The sequence below is a fragment of the Diorhabda carinulata genome, chromosome X, assembly GCF_026250575.1.
Source record: "Diorhabda carinulata isolate Delta chromosome X, icDioCari1.1, whole genome shotgun sequence".
NCBI classification, from domain to species: domain Eukaryota; kingdom Metazoa; phylum Arthropoda; class Insecta; order Coleoptera; family Chrysomelidae; genus Diorhabda; species Diorhabda carinulata.
In genome coordinates, this window is record NC_079472.1 from 42,876,774 (window position 1) to 42,894,736 (window position 17,963).

At 30.0% G+C, this 17,963-nt stretch overlaps 1 protein-coding gene across 1 annotated transcript in view; it reads right to left on the minus strand.

Moving 5' to 3' along the window:
* Nucleotides 1-17,963, minus strand: part of LOC130901300 (uncharacterized) — a 55,805-nt gene that overhangs the window by 14,829 nt on the left and 23,013 nt on the right. The window contains exon 4 of the mRNA XM_057812540.1: nucleotides 1,130-1,263. Coding sequence (XP_057668523.1) covers nucleotides 1,130-1,263 — 134 coding nt within the window. The remainder of the gene's footprint in view (nucleotides 1-1,129; nucleotides 1,264-17,963) is intronic.

Genomic DNA, 17,963 nt, shown 5'->3' on the forward strand with positions numbered 1-17,963 from the left:
AAAACACATTTCAATGATATACATCTGAAATTCTGAAAAGACTCATGTTATTCTAAATTTTTGTAATCGGCGACTACGGATCACAATGGATCTAACAAATAACAATAATTCATTTTGGAACATTCCAATTTTTAGAGTCAATTTAGTGTGTCACTATATTAATTAAGAAAAATTATCACTCTATACTTCCCTGTCTATGATAGTTAGAGTACTCTACACAAAGTATAAATATCGAACAACCATCGATAATTAACTTCCAGAAAGCAAACCCAATCAATGAAAGCAAATTAACCTCGTTGTTCATGAGAAAACGATAGAGAACTGTAGAAAAGTACTTAACAAACTCAAGGATCATCTTACCACAGAAAATCTCGTTCGTTTCGGAAACCATATTTTCAAAGGGAACGTAGCATTTTACAAACTACATTTCCCCTGAATCTAGGATTTAAAATATTCAACACTTAATTTTATCCTTGGACTGGCAAAGTTCAGGTGTCTGGTTCACTGTTTCAAAGAAATGACCGAATTTCCACCCTCAGTGACAATCAACAACCACAATGAATATGGATGAAGTAACACATAAGCTAGAATCGAATGGACAATTTTCATGGTACAATTTATTGGCAATGACAACACTGCAATCATTTTTCCATTTTCTTGTAAATAGAAGGGAATAATGTATTTGTCTCCCACGTTCGACTCATAAACCAGCTAAAACTCTCCTCTCCCATGGATGGCAATATTTTTGTTCGATGTTACATTGTATGTGTATGTATTCAATTTTATCTTCGATGTACCGAAGCTTGGAAATATAAGATAAAATGCTGTCATTCCTATCTCTACCCAGTGCTATTAAAAGAGTTGTCATTTTACCGTGTATGTACTAGAAAACCTGCTGTAAATGTGATTTTCTTTAAACAACAAAACTTATTATTATTTCTCATTACTCAAACTCAATCTTATTTTTCCTTAAAATATTTCTAAGTAAATATCAATTTTAAATTTTGCGTCATAGTGAAGCTAGAGTTCGTTACACAACCACTTGCCTCAGCTTAACCGACAAATTTAGAAAAGTTTTTTTATAGATGTACGTACATCAAATCATGAATAACCTACAAGAACAGCTTACCCTCTTCAGCAGAACTACTTTCGAAGACTTGAAGCTGTATGCTTAAGAAGTGAGTATCAAATAGTTTTTTCAAGGAGTCTATATACTGTAGCTTCCAATCGATTCTATCATCTTTCCTAGATATAGATAGTTCTCTGAAACAAAAATTCATACATATTGTTAGAATTCTATAAGTGAAACGTGCAATTTGACCAAATTATTAAAATCGATAATTATTATTATGTTGTATATTCCAATGTATTGTCGAAATTAATCTGAAGGAGAAAGCAAAGTATGTTTGTTGTTCAAGATAGGTTACGTCATGAGCGAAATATTCGTATCGACAGTATTTAACATTTTTGAGACACCCAACTATAGCATGTATCAATAGAAGTGTTTAGTCAACCATTTTTACTACAATACAAAAACTGTCTGGAAATCAATCGATTACAAGCTCTTTTTTAAAAAAATTAATTGAAAACAAAAACTCTTCAATTCAGAAATAGTCTTTGCAAGCTGCAGTATGAGCGTTTTATTATTGGAAACGTATTGAAATAAAAATTTTAATTAATCAATATTTCTATTATACGTAATTTTGGATATTGAATCCTATGAATTTCAAGTTTTTACATGAATTAATACAATTTAAAGCCACCTCAAATGTTAATTAATTGTTTCCAAGACGATAAATACATAAGTATTCGAAAGCTCGGAATATATATTAATGTTATTCTACTTTGGTGTTCCATTGCTACGTTCCCAATAAAAAAACGCTTATATACGAGGCATATTTTTTAAGTAAGTACCGTTTCGCGATTCCACCACCGCAACCCCAAAGTCGGCGTTCCGCACATGCGCGCTGGTTACCTTCATTATTCATTGTGTACGTTGTTTACTAAAATAACTAGCTTTTACCAGCGGCTTCGCTCGCATCGAATCCATTAAATAAGTATCAGAAATCATTATCATAGAAAAGAACCAACTCTGTAGCTATATTAGAACCTGAGATATAGATCTTTGATGTAGAAAAATTGCCAAAAACCTACAAAAATCCATAACTCCACATTGAATGTCCGCGCCTAGCTCATCTCCAACTCAACCGATTTGAATGTTCAAAAACTCAAAAGAAAGAAGGTGTTTCAGCGAGTGTTCTTAAACCAAAACGAAGTCTCTATCTTGAATAGAACCTGAGATATTAAGGATAGAACCTATGTATATGAAAAGCTCCCATAAGTAATGTACAGGGGGAAATCACATTTGAAATTCGATGGTTGATGGCTGATCTGTGCATCAATACCTTCCATTGAAAAAAAAATTAAGCAAATCAGTTGGGTAGAACGCCTGAAATGACTCGGAATGGAAATCATCAATTTTTTTAATATATAAGATAGCCGAACAAGAAGAAAGACTGAAAAATGTAGAAAGAGAAATGTGGCGCAATAATAGTTCAAAGAATCGAAGTTAGGGAAAATGAGAGTCAACAAAATATAAATGAAAAAGTTCAAATCATAATAAGAAAAATAGAGGTAGAGGCTGATTTAGTGGAGTGAATAGGAGCATTCAAACAAATTCAAACAAATAAAAAGAGGCAAATTATAGTTAAAATCAAAAAATGGAACAAAAAATTAGAAATTATAAAACAAGCTAAAAACTCAAAGATACCAATATATAGATTAAAATTAAGCCTACCCGTAAATAGTGCAAATAGAAAGAAAAAAGTTGTGACCTCAGGTGAAATTAGTCAGAGAATAAAAACACACGCAACGCTCAAATATAACAAATTAAGTAAGGAGGAAATGACGACAAAAAAACGTGCAGCAAGTGATCTTTACCCAGGAAATGGAGGGAGGAATAAATAGAAGAAGTCAAAACACTAGTAATTAAAGAAAAGATATAATAACCTAGATATAATTAAAGTCAAAACTGAGAACCAACGAGGAAGAATACAGAAAAGAAATAGAAAAGCAACTACAAAAGAGTAAAGAAAAAGATACTATTGATGAGCAATGGGAAGAGATTAAGAAAAGTGTTATAAATGCTAAGCAAGAAGTCATTGGTCTAAAAAATATAAGAAAAAGTAAGAAATGGTTTCAGCAGGAATGTACAATGAAAATTAAAAAAGAAGCGTGGCTACGAAGTATGAGAAGTGATGATTATTATCTATATGTAATAAAAAAATAAGAAACGGGAGTAAAAAGGTAATAAGAACAAAGAGAATAAAATGACTAAATGACAACTTGGAAAATGATAATAAAAAATAGTGTAAAATTATATCCACATATGAAGAAACAAAATAGAAAACAAACCTCAACAAATATTAAAGAAAAAGATATTTCATAAAATTATTCATGGAAGAAGACAGTGAATACGAAGAAAATGATATGAGTGGTAATGGTACAATACTAGAAAATGAAGATAAATCGACGGAAGTGGAATGTAATGACATTATCAACAAACTGAAACACAACAAAATAGAAGGGCCAGACGAAATAGTGAGTAAACTAATAAAATTTGGAGGAGATAACCTAAGGTGCAAAATATTCAAGATCATTGAAAGAGTACGGGAAACAGAAACAATGCCAAGAGAGTGGTCTACTGGATTGGTTATCCAATAATGAGGGGAAATTCCAAGCAGAAATAGGGTAATATCAAAAAGGTTTAAGACAAATGATCAAAAAAAAGCAATGATCATAAAACTACTAGTATGCAAATGCTATTCATACACTTCAAACAAGAATTCGACAATCTGGAAAAAAGGACAATTATAAAGGATATGAAGAAACTACCAATACCCCAAAAGTTGATACAATTGGTGAAAATGACTTTGTTAAATTCTAGGACAAAGTGATGGACTCTGGGCGGTATTGTTTAACATTGCAGTTAAAGGCATAACAAGGAAATGTAATATCGATAGAAGTATAATTAATTAATCAATACAAGTAATAGCATGATTTAACTCTAACAGCAAGAGACCGAAAAGTCCTGAAGACACATTAGAAAAAATTGGGGCAGGAAAAATAGAATTGAAAATAAATCAGAAAAACACTAAATATGTGGAAATTAGAAGAAAGAAGGAAGTTCACAAACAAGAAACAGTAAAGAGAAATGACCTCACCAAGTAGTTGACACCTTCAAGTACAGGAACAATGATAGGTAACAAAAATGACACAAAGAACGAAAGCAGATAAAGAATTCTTGCGGGTTATAATAGGTACAAAATTAAAATGCAAAGTAAAAGAATAAGCCGAGCAAAAAAATTAAGAGTCCACGAGACTGCGATGAAACCAGTAGTTATATTTGTTATATTCGCCACTAAACCTATGATACTAATAAATATGGACGGAGAACAACCAAGGATATATAAGAGGAGAAAAATTATGAAAATTCATGGACTTTTGGAAGCTGTAAATAATAGTAGGGAAGATCAGATTGTACAAAAATGTAAGAGTACGCGACTAGAAGAAGCAGATGTAGGACAGAAAGAAATGGCGAACAATGGTCGATGCTTCAAAAACATTTGATTAGCTGTAATTAAGTAGTGATAAAATAGCCAAGCTCCATCTCATCAGTGCCATCCTTATGTCCATCATATTGTGTTCATCTACTACAAGGGGATACACATCCAAGAATCATCTAAAAAGGTCTCAAATCCAGCAAAATATCGATGCAAGCAAATGAACGCCCCTCAGTACATAATATCCAGCGGAATTATCGAAAGTTGAACTAAAATAAGATAGGATAAATCATAACCAATTGAGGGAGGGCCTAATATCTATACGAAATAAGACATCCAACGTCGAGTAAATAACTAGACCAAGGCCAACAGTGAAGAGAAAAAGAAGAAATAAAAAAGCAGGCCGCCTATTAAAGTGCCTGTCAGTTCGTCGATCGGTAAGATCTCGAGTACAGTCAGCTTTACCTAGTATAACTACTATTTAAAGTCATTTTTTGTCGTAATAAGTCAGCTAAAAATTAGCCTCTTCTAGAAATTTAAAAAAACACAAACCTAGCTAGAACGCAAAAACTGAATAAAAAAAGTAAAGTGCATGAGACTAATGTGAAGAGAACGAAGAAGATGGCCATCACTAAGTCCGTGGACTCTCAACCCTATCGGATGAGATAAAGAGATGTAAACTCTCCCAGGAAAGCATAGTTCTTCAAGGGATGCATGTTGATAGAGGTGGGTTTGGATTAGATTTGTGTGTGTGTGTAACAGTATATTATTAGCAGATGGCAAGCTACTTTTCGATGTTTTTAGGGTTTGGATCGTGATTAGCAAACAGAGCAAGAATTTAGTGGATTATATTAACGTGTTTATAGCCTATATTTAAAATCTGAAAATACTTCCTGCACATTAGCATATTCATTCATAAAAATAAATGTGCAGTGTGATAATCCAAATGAAATAAATTCAATATTTCGATTGAATCATCAATTGATATTGTTAATATAATAACTGCCTTTAGCCCCCTTCATTGACAAGTACACAACCACTTCTCTGTTATAGGCATGTGATATATCGTTTCGCAACTGAAAATTTTATCACAGAAATTAACATATAAAAATAGATTAGAAAAATTTTCATTTAGATTGGGATGTTACCAAGACGTTCGCAGCAAGTGTTTTGAATATGTATCTACTTCATTGACATTCATAGTTTTTTGTTTTTCCCTTTACGAAAAACAAATATAACATTTAGCTTTTGAATGTTGTGTAGCGAATGTCAATGTTTTTTTACTTTGTTAATTTGTGCAAAAAACTTTATAGCACTAAATTTTTGAGAAGACACTCCTCCCATTTAGAAGATTGGATATTATACATAAAATTCGAAGAAGTTTAAGTTGGGGGTTACATTCTCATGCTGGAGATTCCCATTTATTATTTAAATTTGCCATGTTTCGGGATTTTTTATAATTTTATAGAGTATCCAAAATAATTAGCTGGTTGTAATAATGCGTTAGAAATTAACTCAAATGCACTATTTAGTGAACCAATGTGTTACAAGTAAAGAGCTTTTCTCTTGAGGTTATATTGAATGGAAAATATTTATTGATGGTGTCACTAGATTAAAACTGGCAATGAAACATCTCTTTCAATTTGGTGGCAACAATAAAATATTTATTTTAGTTCCCTAGTTAGTAAATATATAAGAGTGCGTATCCCACTCATCAAATTTTCACACTGACCAATTATGATTCAAATTTAGCTGATTATTCGGGGCAATTTCACAAGTGCATCAAAATTACCTGCGTGGTCGGGCTTTTCTGCAAAAATATGAAAACAAACGTTTGCAATTAGTGAAAAAAAAGACTTGAATGAAAAAAATTTCTAGTTATTTCTATGCATGAGTGTGATTTATTTGATGATTTTCCGAATTAATTGAGAACTCGAAACACGAATTCAATAATTTCATTTATCAGAAAAAACTAACAAAATAGAATGGAGTAAAAAATGTATGAATACGGGTTTACGTTGGGAACATATATAGCTGCAAAAAAATACCTCGACATGGTAACGTGGTAGCTTTTCCATATTACAAAAACAACAAAGCATATAACCTGTTATCCTAAAAAAACTCGCTAGTGGCAACTGTTTGTATAGAAAAGACTATATAATTTATAAAATGGGGATTAGGATCATGATTCTTCCACTAGTACGTTTCGTTATAAATTTTATCAAGTCCTCACAAAAAGTCTAGTCGACATTATTGATAATATTGAAGACAGATGATATATTAACATCCTGTTGTAATGCAGTAATGCAGTTTTCGAAATGGAGGTAAAAGGATTTTGTACAAAACTTTGCAAAACGTTCAGTAGTTACGATCTTTGGTCGATAAGGTTCAAGCCGATTTTTAGTCAAACTTATTCCAATAAAAAGTTTCAAAATCCCTTAAACTGATGTTTGGGTAATTTGGATACATATCATTGAACAAATAAAAGAGCTGCCTTTTTTTACGATCAATGTAAGATTTCATCTTAAGAATAATACTGATTACGATTTGTTAGAAGAAAAGCTTTTAAATGAAAAAATATTTGTTCATCTCTGCACACTTCTTTACGCTAAATATTACACGTTGGTCCCAGCATTTTCCGTGTTAACATACTTTAAAAACAGAACCATCTATAACTTTTTTCATAGGAAGAAACACTAAAATTAATATTTACGTTTTTAGGTTCCTCCAATTTTTCACGTAAAAAATAATTTTTTATCAACACCCAATATTCTTTTTATTCATATTTACCCAACAACTAAAACAGATCTTTTATATGGACATTAAAACTAAACTATCTGTCAAATTGAAGTATAATTTTGACATATGGCATCAGAAACATGGAAGAAACTAACAATGAATTACCATAGAAAATGTTGTTATGAAAATTCATTCTTCTATCAATCTGCCCCCGTATATTCTTGTGAATATATTATATTCTCGATCATAGGTCTCTTTCAACGAATAATGTATTTTTCCAAATATTTACATTGACAGTAACCTAAAGTCATAATCATTATCTCACGATTCATTTCCATTGGATACAGTTAATATTTGTGTATATGTTGTGATTTTCGTACAACTTACAGAAAATTACAATTGTTTTTATGATAAAACACCACGTAAATACAGATTCGATATGAAAGAAAAAGCATCCACAGATAACAAAAAAATATTGGATTCTAAGTAAATTTTGTCCTCATTACGTAATTATTGTAATTTGAAATCTTTTCTTGCCAGACACTGTTCGTGATTTTTTAATCAATGTTTTTATTTTTAGTTTTTTCACTTTTTGATAACTTTCCTTCTATAAAATTTTCGTAATTTGGCAGGGTCTTCATTCATTCCTCTTGACCGTATGAGCTAAATTCTGGAATCCGAAAGTAAATTTGAATTAAGAAATTATTACAATATCATTACGATCGGCTCGTGAATTAAATGAAAATTTTGTTTCCAGTAAACCACCCAAAATTATTTATTGAGAAATAAATAAGAAATATTGTGCTCGTTTTGATTAAGAAAGAAAAAACTATATATATATATATATATATATATATATATATATATATATATATATATATATATATATATATATATATATTTTATAACACCAAAAGCACACATTACATTATTAATAGACATGACAGGAAACTACTAATGATGATTAAATTCGAATATATCCATCATCGATTTATAATACTGCCATAAAATGTTTCCCATTTCAATTTTACATTATTGAAATACAAGTAAAAGCTACCGAATGTCATAGTAACTGTTCCCGCTATAAAATAGAAACAAAGTAAAGCAATTAATCCCCGACTAAGTTGCCCGCAAATACACGTCAATTTATTGCTATTTAGCTCAAGGCCAACATAAAATGAGGTGGATAAGTTTTAGTAGAATTGGTATATTTTGTCAATTTATACGCAAAAAGGAAGAACGAGATCTATAAATGTGCACAAAAAGTGAAGCAGTTTGATGATATGACGATTTATGAGAGTTTTAACAATATCCATAATGGTGAATTTATGTTTGTTTCGACATTAGTAACAAGAATCCAATTTGATTTGATTTGTTAAAACGCTTTGCGAAAGTATAAGAAAAAAATTTTTCTCGAAATAACAACAATAGTTTGAAAATAATTTCAATCGTTTTTTTTTTATATATAAAACTAGAAATTTTACATTCGAAACTCGTGCAGGTTCCTGTAAATGATTTTTATTTTAAACCTCCTTATAAAATTTGTAAAATCAAGTTTCCTAAATTTAAAATACTTGTATAGAATAACAGGAATGGGAGAACTATTTTGTTTCATATAAAAATTGATTAACTCTGTTGATATTATTGAATATTTCACAGAGTTTTTTATCGAATCATGTATTGTCTGAACTGCGAGAAAGTAAACGACAATTCAAATCAATATATCGATAAAAAGTTTGTGAAAATTTTATCAAAAAAGTAAATTATAACAAACTATCTAACAATCAGGGTAATTCAAATAAAGCTATAGATTCAAAAATAGAAGTAAAATTAAATAATAGGTATCAACTTTACAGTATTCAAAATAAGCTTTCATTAATTAATAACTCCACAACCAATTAAAAGAACTGCTATGTCATAAATCTCAGTTTATCTTATCCACATTACAATACATTTTGCTATATCAATTGCAATATTTCTAAAAAGTCGGCACTTCAGGTATCAATCAAAATCCACAAAGCTACTTATAAGTAATGAACCAAATTGTTTAGAGGGCAAAGATTATAATTCTCTTGTTTTTCTACGAAAATAATAATAAAATACTCCACTTCAATAATCATTTACTTTGATTGTAGTCAATTTTCAATATTTTTTTTGAAAAATGTCACAAACATTGTTTCGTGGAAAATTTTGGTGAAGAGAGTTTTGTTGATTAGTGTTTCTGTTGTAAATTATGGAAGATTGAAAATGATGAATATTTCTGAAGAAATTCGCCATATGTTGCTTTATCACTATAGAAAAGGCTATAAGGTATCACAAACACAAAGAAAAATTTCTACTGCTTACAAAAGGGATGATGAAACTGATCATATCATATGTAATATAATTGAACATTTCCGTGGTAGAAATCAGTTGGCATCATACTGAAAAAGTCGTAGAGTTTTGGAACTAATTGGAATAGATTGGTATGCAAATCAAAACAACCTTGATTTATTGGGCATGAATCATAAAAGAGTTTGGAATAATTAAAAAATCTGGGTATACAAAAAAAAATTGATGCTTGAATATCGCATATAATAACTGCATGAAATTCAATTATCCGTATCGAAATTTATGATACTTTGTTAAGAGGCATTGTTTTGTGAAAGATTATTAATGGGCAATGAAAAAATGATAAAACATAAAAAATTAAACGCAAATGATTTTGATCAGAGAGTGGTAAAGTTACAAAAAGAACTGGAAAGCTGTGTTTCTACATTATGAATTGTAGTCAAACTATAAAACAAAGGAATTATGAAGCTACCCAAAAAATATCGAAAGGTCTAGAGTAATAACGGCATATTACAAAAAGGGGGTTCTCAATTAAGACCAATATAATTCGATATTGGTATTATGGAAAAGATGAAAACAATGTGTATGTATCTATTCCAATATAGGATCATTACTTAGCATTTCAAGATAATAAGAGAGAAATTCTGGTATTGCTTCATGCTACTTTATCAATTATCCAGTACTTTCCCCCGTTGGGTAGTGATTACAAATTATAAAATATTATTGTTCAATTTGTAATGCGTTTGTAATCTTTGAGTAGTCTCTATAAAAATGGTTCCGGGTGCAAACTTCTTAAACCCAATAAATTTGTTGATGAATCAGTAAGATTAGAAAAAAAGTGGTGTATATGTTCTCTATAAACCACATACGAGTGCCGATCGGCAAATAATGGGTACAATATGACAGTGAGTGAAAACATTATTACATATTATTTGGGAAGAAAGTCACTATTACTTGATAACTTAGAATAACTATCCTAAGAAAATTTCAATATTTTCATATAGATTTATAATAAATATCAACATAGACAAAGTTCTAGAGATAATTCTGAAGAGCGACGATACACCAAATTTGGGGAAATGTTAATCAAAAATTGAGTTTTTATGAAAACTCATATCCTCCATATCTTTTGAAACGAATTTTGTATAATTGACACGAACATTGAATCATCATTTTCAAACGTCATTTCTAACATTTCTATTTCAACTATTTATACACGTTTACCATATATAAAATCAGTTACTTCTAAACTTTCTGGAATCTTTAAACACAATATTAAAATAGCATACAGTCAAACACTTAATATTCAATCTATTTTTACTAAAGTGAAAGATAAAACACCAATCAATAAATCGCCTGACATAGTATATGAAATACCTTGTTTAAATTGTGACAAAAAGTACATTTGTCATCCGAAAAGGTCACTGATCAGTCGGATAACTTCCCACAAGAGTGATAGCAGATTATATCCTGATAGATGTTCATTAGCGACTCATGTCTATCACGAAGGACACAATATGAAATATGAATCCGTCAAAGTTTTAACAACTGAAAAAAACTACAAAAGACTTTTATTTTAAGAAACAACATATATTGCCCAAAATGATCAATGCATTAAAAAGAAAACTGATTTAAATAACCTTAGTGTAATTTATACATATCTCTTCGATTTTGAAAAAACAAATGCTATTAAACCTATCTTCAATTTCTTATTTCTTAGACCTTTTCATATATTAATGCTTCTAAATGTTCTTGATTTTAGGACACTTCTGTTTCAAAGTTAGTTTTTTTTATAGTTTCTAAAAGAAAGATAAATTTTGACGTTTCGACTTTTCTTTAAGTCTTTATCAAAGTATGATATTGACACTGACAATTTGCTTATTTATATTGATCGATAGATCACCTTCATCATGAATATTTTGATATTCATTCCACAAATATACAACTTAGAATGATATTATATAACATCACTAAATAAGTCATGTAAGTGACACAAGAATTACACTACGAATTGCTTCCTCATCCACCATATAGTCCACATCTAAATGATCGCCGATGAGAAATTCAGCCCTGAAGAAGCAATTGCTGAAACTGAAGCCTATTTTGAAACAAAAGACGAATCCTCCTACAAGCACGGCAAGAAGTTAGAGAAGTGTTGGAATGATTGTATGTCTCTTGAAGAAAATTACATTGGTTGATTAATTACATCGGTTTTTTGGCAAAAAATGTGTTTCTTAGTTAGCTACACGACTTATGGTTGATGTGTTATGTATGTTCGTATGGAAATAAATCAATTTGTTCTAGACTTATCAATGCAAAACAAATGTATGCGTATTGTTTTATGTCCTTAGTTTTATTTTAAAAAGTTCTGATCGAACTATTTTCAAATTATTAAAAAAAAAAGTTACAGTGCATCTTTGAATGAGAATTTAAAATTTGCAGTGGAAGCAACCTAAATTTGAATAATATTTCAGTGGTAATAGGATTGTTTTTGTGAGAAATCCTACGTTAAAAATAAAAAGGAAGATATTAATAAATTAAATTGGAAGTCAGACAAAATTCCTGGCATGAACAAAATCCAGAGTATTCTCTATCCTATCATAAAAATCAAATATACCAAATACTAACTTGGTTGTAAAATTGATTATTTAAACTTAACTTTTTTTGCTAATTATAGCATCTCAATAACAAATATTTTCTTCTACTATACTATAGAGGGTGGGTCATAAATTCAATATTTTTGTTAACAAGTAACTGGGAAAAATGGGCTGCTAGACACTTTACAAAAGTTTTCACCAAATATAAGCTCCTAATTTGAATAGGACTATCAAATTTTTCTATTTTTTCCATGCCCGATAGAAAAAATTTATACCTCTTCTTTGTTTGTACAGAAAAATGTTCTGGAAGAATTTCGTAAGAAATTGAATACCCTACAAAAAAGGTATATACAATAATATTGAAGATGTAAGTTTGATTATATTAAGACAAATTTCATTTTTGATTATGAATTTTATAACTCGATAATAGATAACTATCATCACAACTATCATGCCCAATACAAATGTTTGTAGCAATTCATTTACCTAAAACTGGTACCTTATGTATTGGCAATTAACAGTCTTTAAAAGATATATATTCACCAACAAATTTCCATGTGTACTGACTTTCCGAGTTTTTGTTTAATTCATCAAAAAATTTAGTTCATTCTTTATTAATAAAAAATGAAGATAAAAACGTCAATTTGAAACTGAGTTAATAAATTTCAAAAAAATATTTTTATATTCCTATATTAATGACACGATAATGAAAAAAATTTGTATGTCACTATCAGTTCACATGAAACTTTGATGATGAATATCTTTTGGCCGTTCAATTTAATCGCCAAAATATAAGATACTATTTTAAAAAAGCAGTAATTTCCCACAAAAATTTAAATTGCACATTTCATAATAGTCATTTGTTTTAAAAAGGTATCTAGCAACTCATTTATCCTTGTTACTTGCTGAAAATAATTTACTAACAATTTTTTTTCACTCTAATGCTATATATTTATCTCAATAACGACAACAATAAACCCGACACAGAACATACGACGCTTGAAAGCCTTTGAATGATAAATACATTTCTTTATTATATTTATCAGTTTGCCAACAGATTCCTTTATATCGTTATTTAAATAACAATGAACATAAAATATTACCAATAGTATCAGCTGCATGATCAAGCTAATTAAACTAGTTTTTTGTTTTACTGAAGATCCCACTTCATACTGGCTATCAATTTAGAAATATCAGAACGTTTTCTGCATATAATCTGACATAACTTTTTCAATGCCTTATTGGTTGAAAAAGTAAAAAAAAATAATGTATACTAAGGTTACCATTCATATTTTTGGAAACAATGGTCAAAACTAGATAGTATTGGTACAGTTTTCCGTACGTTTGAATTAATCATTGAAGAACCTTTTTTCAACTATGACTCAAGGTGCGTATCCATTAGACAAACAATGGGGAAACAAGTTTGTCAAACACGTTGATTAAAGTGCAGTTTAAACAAACATTTCTTATTTCAACAAACATTTGTTTGACAAACATTTTCACCAAACAATTGCGATTCGGCATGAAACATTAGTCAGTTAGGTTTTGTCGAAGAATGAATAATTTGAACCGCCGCCGTCGTCTGGCCTGCATTGCAGCAGCTTACATTTTAATGGAAGAACCTCGTTCTCGTCGATGGTCACAGAGACATTTGTTTTTACGACGTTATGAATATAGTGGTGATGATTTTGCGAGAATGTCAAATGGGGATTTTGAATTGTTAATATCGATCATAGGTCCAGTGATAATTAAACAAAAAACTAATTTTCGCAAAGCAATCAGCGTTCAAGATCGTCTGTCTCTTTGGATTTTTCATTTTCCTTAATCTGATGGCTACGTTTCCGCCATAAACAGATTGTTCATCTCTCTCTTTGTTCATTCCCTCATAGCACTCTTTCATTATCATGTAAGCTTCCTCTAAAGCTTGCCTCTTGTTAGGCTTTTATTAGAATTAGTCGACGGCATGCCACTCGTGAAGCTTTTTTCTGACGATCCCACACCGGTGTTAATGGATGGCGATCCCACTTGACTCGCTATTTTCCAAATGGTCTGATACAACGCTGGAAAACGTTTCTCGGGGTGTTGATTTGTCAGCCAAAAAATTAAAATAAGTTAATCCCCACCAAGGCTTCTTTTTTTCTGTGGCCCCCATCCTGGACTTACAATTTGTTGCTAGTAACTTTTTCTCTCGTCTATATTGCACTAGAAGAGTTTCAATCTTTCTTTTAATCTCTTTTAATTTACACTTAAATCTTTTGCAATGTCATCTAATGCATCTCTTCTTTTGATTTTGTTTCTATAATCATTATTATTAGGGTACCACAATAAAAGTTTACCTTCGTAAACGTTAAATAACCTTATCAATTCTCCTGCCTCCAAAACAACACATTTCCACTGAATATTTTCAATAAGAAATACAAATAATGTTTATATCCAAAAATTACGCCGGAAAACAACTTTAAAATACACTAAAACAAACCAAACAGATGGTAGGGGAAGTCACTGACAAACAATGTTCGATCTAGGACGGGAACATTCTAGACCTAGACTAACAAAAATGGTGGTCCCTTTTCCTTCCATACATGAAATGTTTGTTAGGATAACGACCACGTCAAAAACACAGGCCAACATTGTTTGTCAAACAAAAAAGTTTGTCGAAGTTTTCGAAAAATGTTTGTCAAGTGGGGACGCGGCTTCTCACAGATAGCTCCATAATATGCATTTCAATTAAGTTGCTTTTTATGTTATTGAACACCGTTGACCACAAAGCTTGTTTTTGAGATGGGAGAACAAAAAAGTAAATGACTGACAAATGAAGGCAATAAAAAATTATTCACTTCTTAGATATCTTGTAGATTTTTTTGATGACTTCTGACAAATAAATGTAGTGTACCTTTCGAAGTAGACGTCTTGTACGTTACACAACGTCCCTTTCATGCAAAAAACCGTCATTTACTTCGATATGCTTCGTCTACGAAGAACTTGTGTTAAAATTAGCTTGTCTTGCAAGGCCATCTAAGTTGATTGATGTTTAGTTGAAGTATATATACGTAGTTTCATAAGAGTCTTCTTGAAGCGTTGGTCAGAATACAATGGGTACAAATTTTTTACAAATCATCATATAGTATCTTACTAATGCTAATACACAAATATACCTCAATCTCACGATATGTTACAGAGCTTGTCCTTTAGTCAGCTTCGGGGAACTTTGAGTTCGTTGTATCAGTTTTTTACAATGTTATGAAATTGACGAGTGGATAAATGTCAAACGGGTCCGTCCCTCCTTGTTCACCTTGCGCATGCGCTGCGTCTCGGTGGGTACTTTTGAAATAATATTTGTTCATTGGTAGAATATTATTATTATTGATGGATTAATTTCATGTCAATAAAATGTTCATTCAAACTATAAATCATTTTCATGATATTGAAATTTAATCGAAAAAAGTTCAAATTGAGCTTTGTTCTGATCTATTTTTTGCATATTATTTATTTAGTTTGATTTTGATATTGATTAACAATAACATCCTTCGATTACAAGAAACTTCAGAAAATTGGATTTGAATTAGATGGTGTTTCATTAATTGTTTCATTAAAATGTTGATACCAAAAATTGATATTTGTTCAGAAAATTTTTTTGATAAAATTTGGATAGACTTTTGTTTTATGCACTATTTTTTTCTAAAATTAATTCAAATTTTTCTCTTTTGATATTACTAACACATTGACAAGATTCCCTTACAATAAATTGGATTTATATTCATTTGTTAGTTTTGAGATTATAATGTAAAGTGTTAAATGAAGAGATTTGAGTATATTACTATTTTTTCATTTCAGATTGTAAAAATTAATACAACAAATAACTTTCCTTAACTATTTTTCCAGACTATCATTAAAGTAATAGCCATTGAATGAAAATTTACATACAAAAATATTCGAATACTAAATATTTTCACATCACTCAACATTAACCAAGAAAATAGATAAGGAAAATGTGTATTTATTAATTAGATATTGAATTTGTAATTGTATGTACATAGAAAACTGTAATACATAGAAAAGTACGTATAACATTTAACTCAGGACAATTAAATAATCCAGTCTTCAATTCTTCATTTCTACTTTCCATAATAAATAATTCAGATTTCAGTTCTTTTTTATTATCACTTTCCATAATCTAATTTGAGGTTATAAAAAATGATAATTTAGTTAAGTAATATGATACGTATATGTAAATATTACACATTTTACTTACTTCAATGATTTACCTATCAACACAAAATATATTTAAACGTAAATATTAACGCAAATTGCGTTAATCAATACTAAGAAATCAACTTAATTATAACTATATACAACCGCACAACTTTAACAACATTTTTCTGGAAAATATAGGCAACAGGCTATTAGAAACCAACATTTAAAAATGAAATGATTTATCAAAGATGAGGACCTAATTTATCCAATTCGGATGAGTCACCATTTCCGCTAGGGAAAAACCCAGAATATTCATGTAAATTGAAAAATTGAATTTAAATTCTGTAAAAGTTTGGCTTGCCTTATTAACAAGAAAACAGTTTTTCTTAAATTTTCACTACACATTCACTATGAACTGCCAGAATTAGTTCACCTTTTGGTGCAACTATTGTCTGAAGAATTGGAATTGAACTGAAGAATTAGAGCAACTAATTTTGCACTTCCATTTTCAAGAACATTCAAGTGGCCAATTTCATCTAGTTACGTTACTGTGACTGTTTTTGAAAGAAACGATTATCTTTAATAATGAACTCCACGCATTAAATAATGAAGCCAATTTAAAGTATTTTTTTTTTTTTTTTTCGGTTAATACCATTTCAAACCACTATACTTGTTCACTAATTGGCTTTTGTCATCTAAATTGGTTATTGTTATATGAAATGACGAATATTTTGGAAATATAGATATAATTGGGATAAATTCACATATTTTTTATATTTCGTGGATTTGTTTAAAAAATTTTAAACTCTTAAAATAAGACAAACAAACCGACAAATAAGTTTTTTATAGTCCAATTTGTATAATCATTTAAATAAAATCATTGTCATAATCGTTCTAGTTTCAAAATCCAATATTATTTTGTTTTTCTCGAATTCTATACATAAGTGCACACATACGGACTCAAACACTGAATCTAATTATGATATTACTCTTGCTTTCACTTCTAAATTTCAGCCGAAATTTACATTTTATAGTTTACCAAGGGTCGGTTCTACAATGTCATAACCCAGGTATTTATGGCTCAAACTGAAAATAATATATAATTCTAGGTAAAAGCTTACATTGGCATTGGAGCTCTTGTATATAATGAAATATGACTATTGGATTTTGAATTTTATTCGATGAGGACAGGTAATTGTTGACAAAAATGCGGCGCCAAATACGGGTTGTTCCGTTATATTTTGAGACATTCCGAGAATAAAGACATTCTCATACCTTTTGACTGGAATGCCCCACGATATTTTTTTTCTGTATGATTTTAGAAATGTGTATCATGCAGTTTTATTAAGAACATATTCAAATCAAATTATCAGGCATAAATACACAAAATTAGCAGTTAGAGAGTAATTAACAATCCTCTAATGGATTCTCGATCTCTCACTCTTCTGTGTCGTATTTTCCACCACATTCTAAAGTTAATTAATTTACCTGTAATTTAATATGTTCCATAAAGCAATAGACTTGGGAGGGACAATAGTAC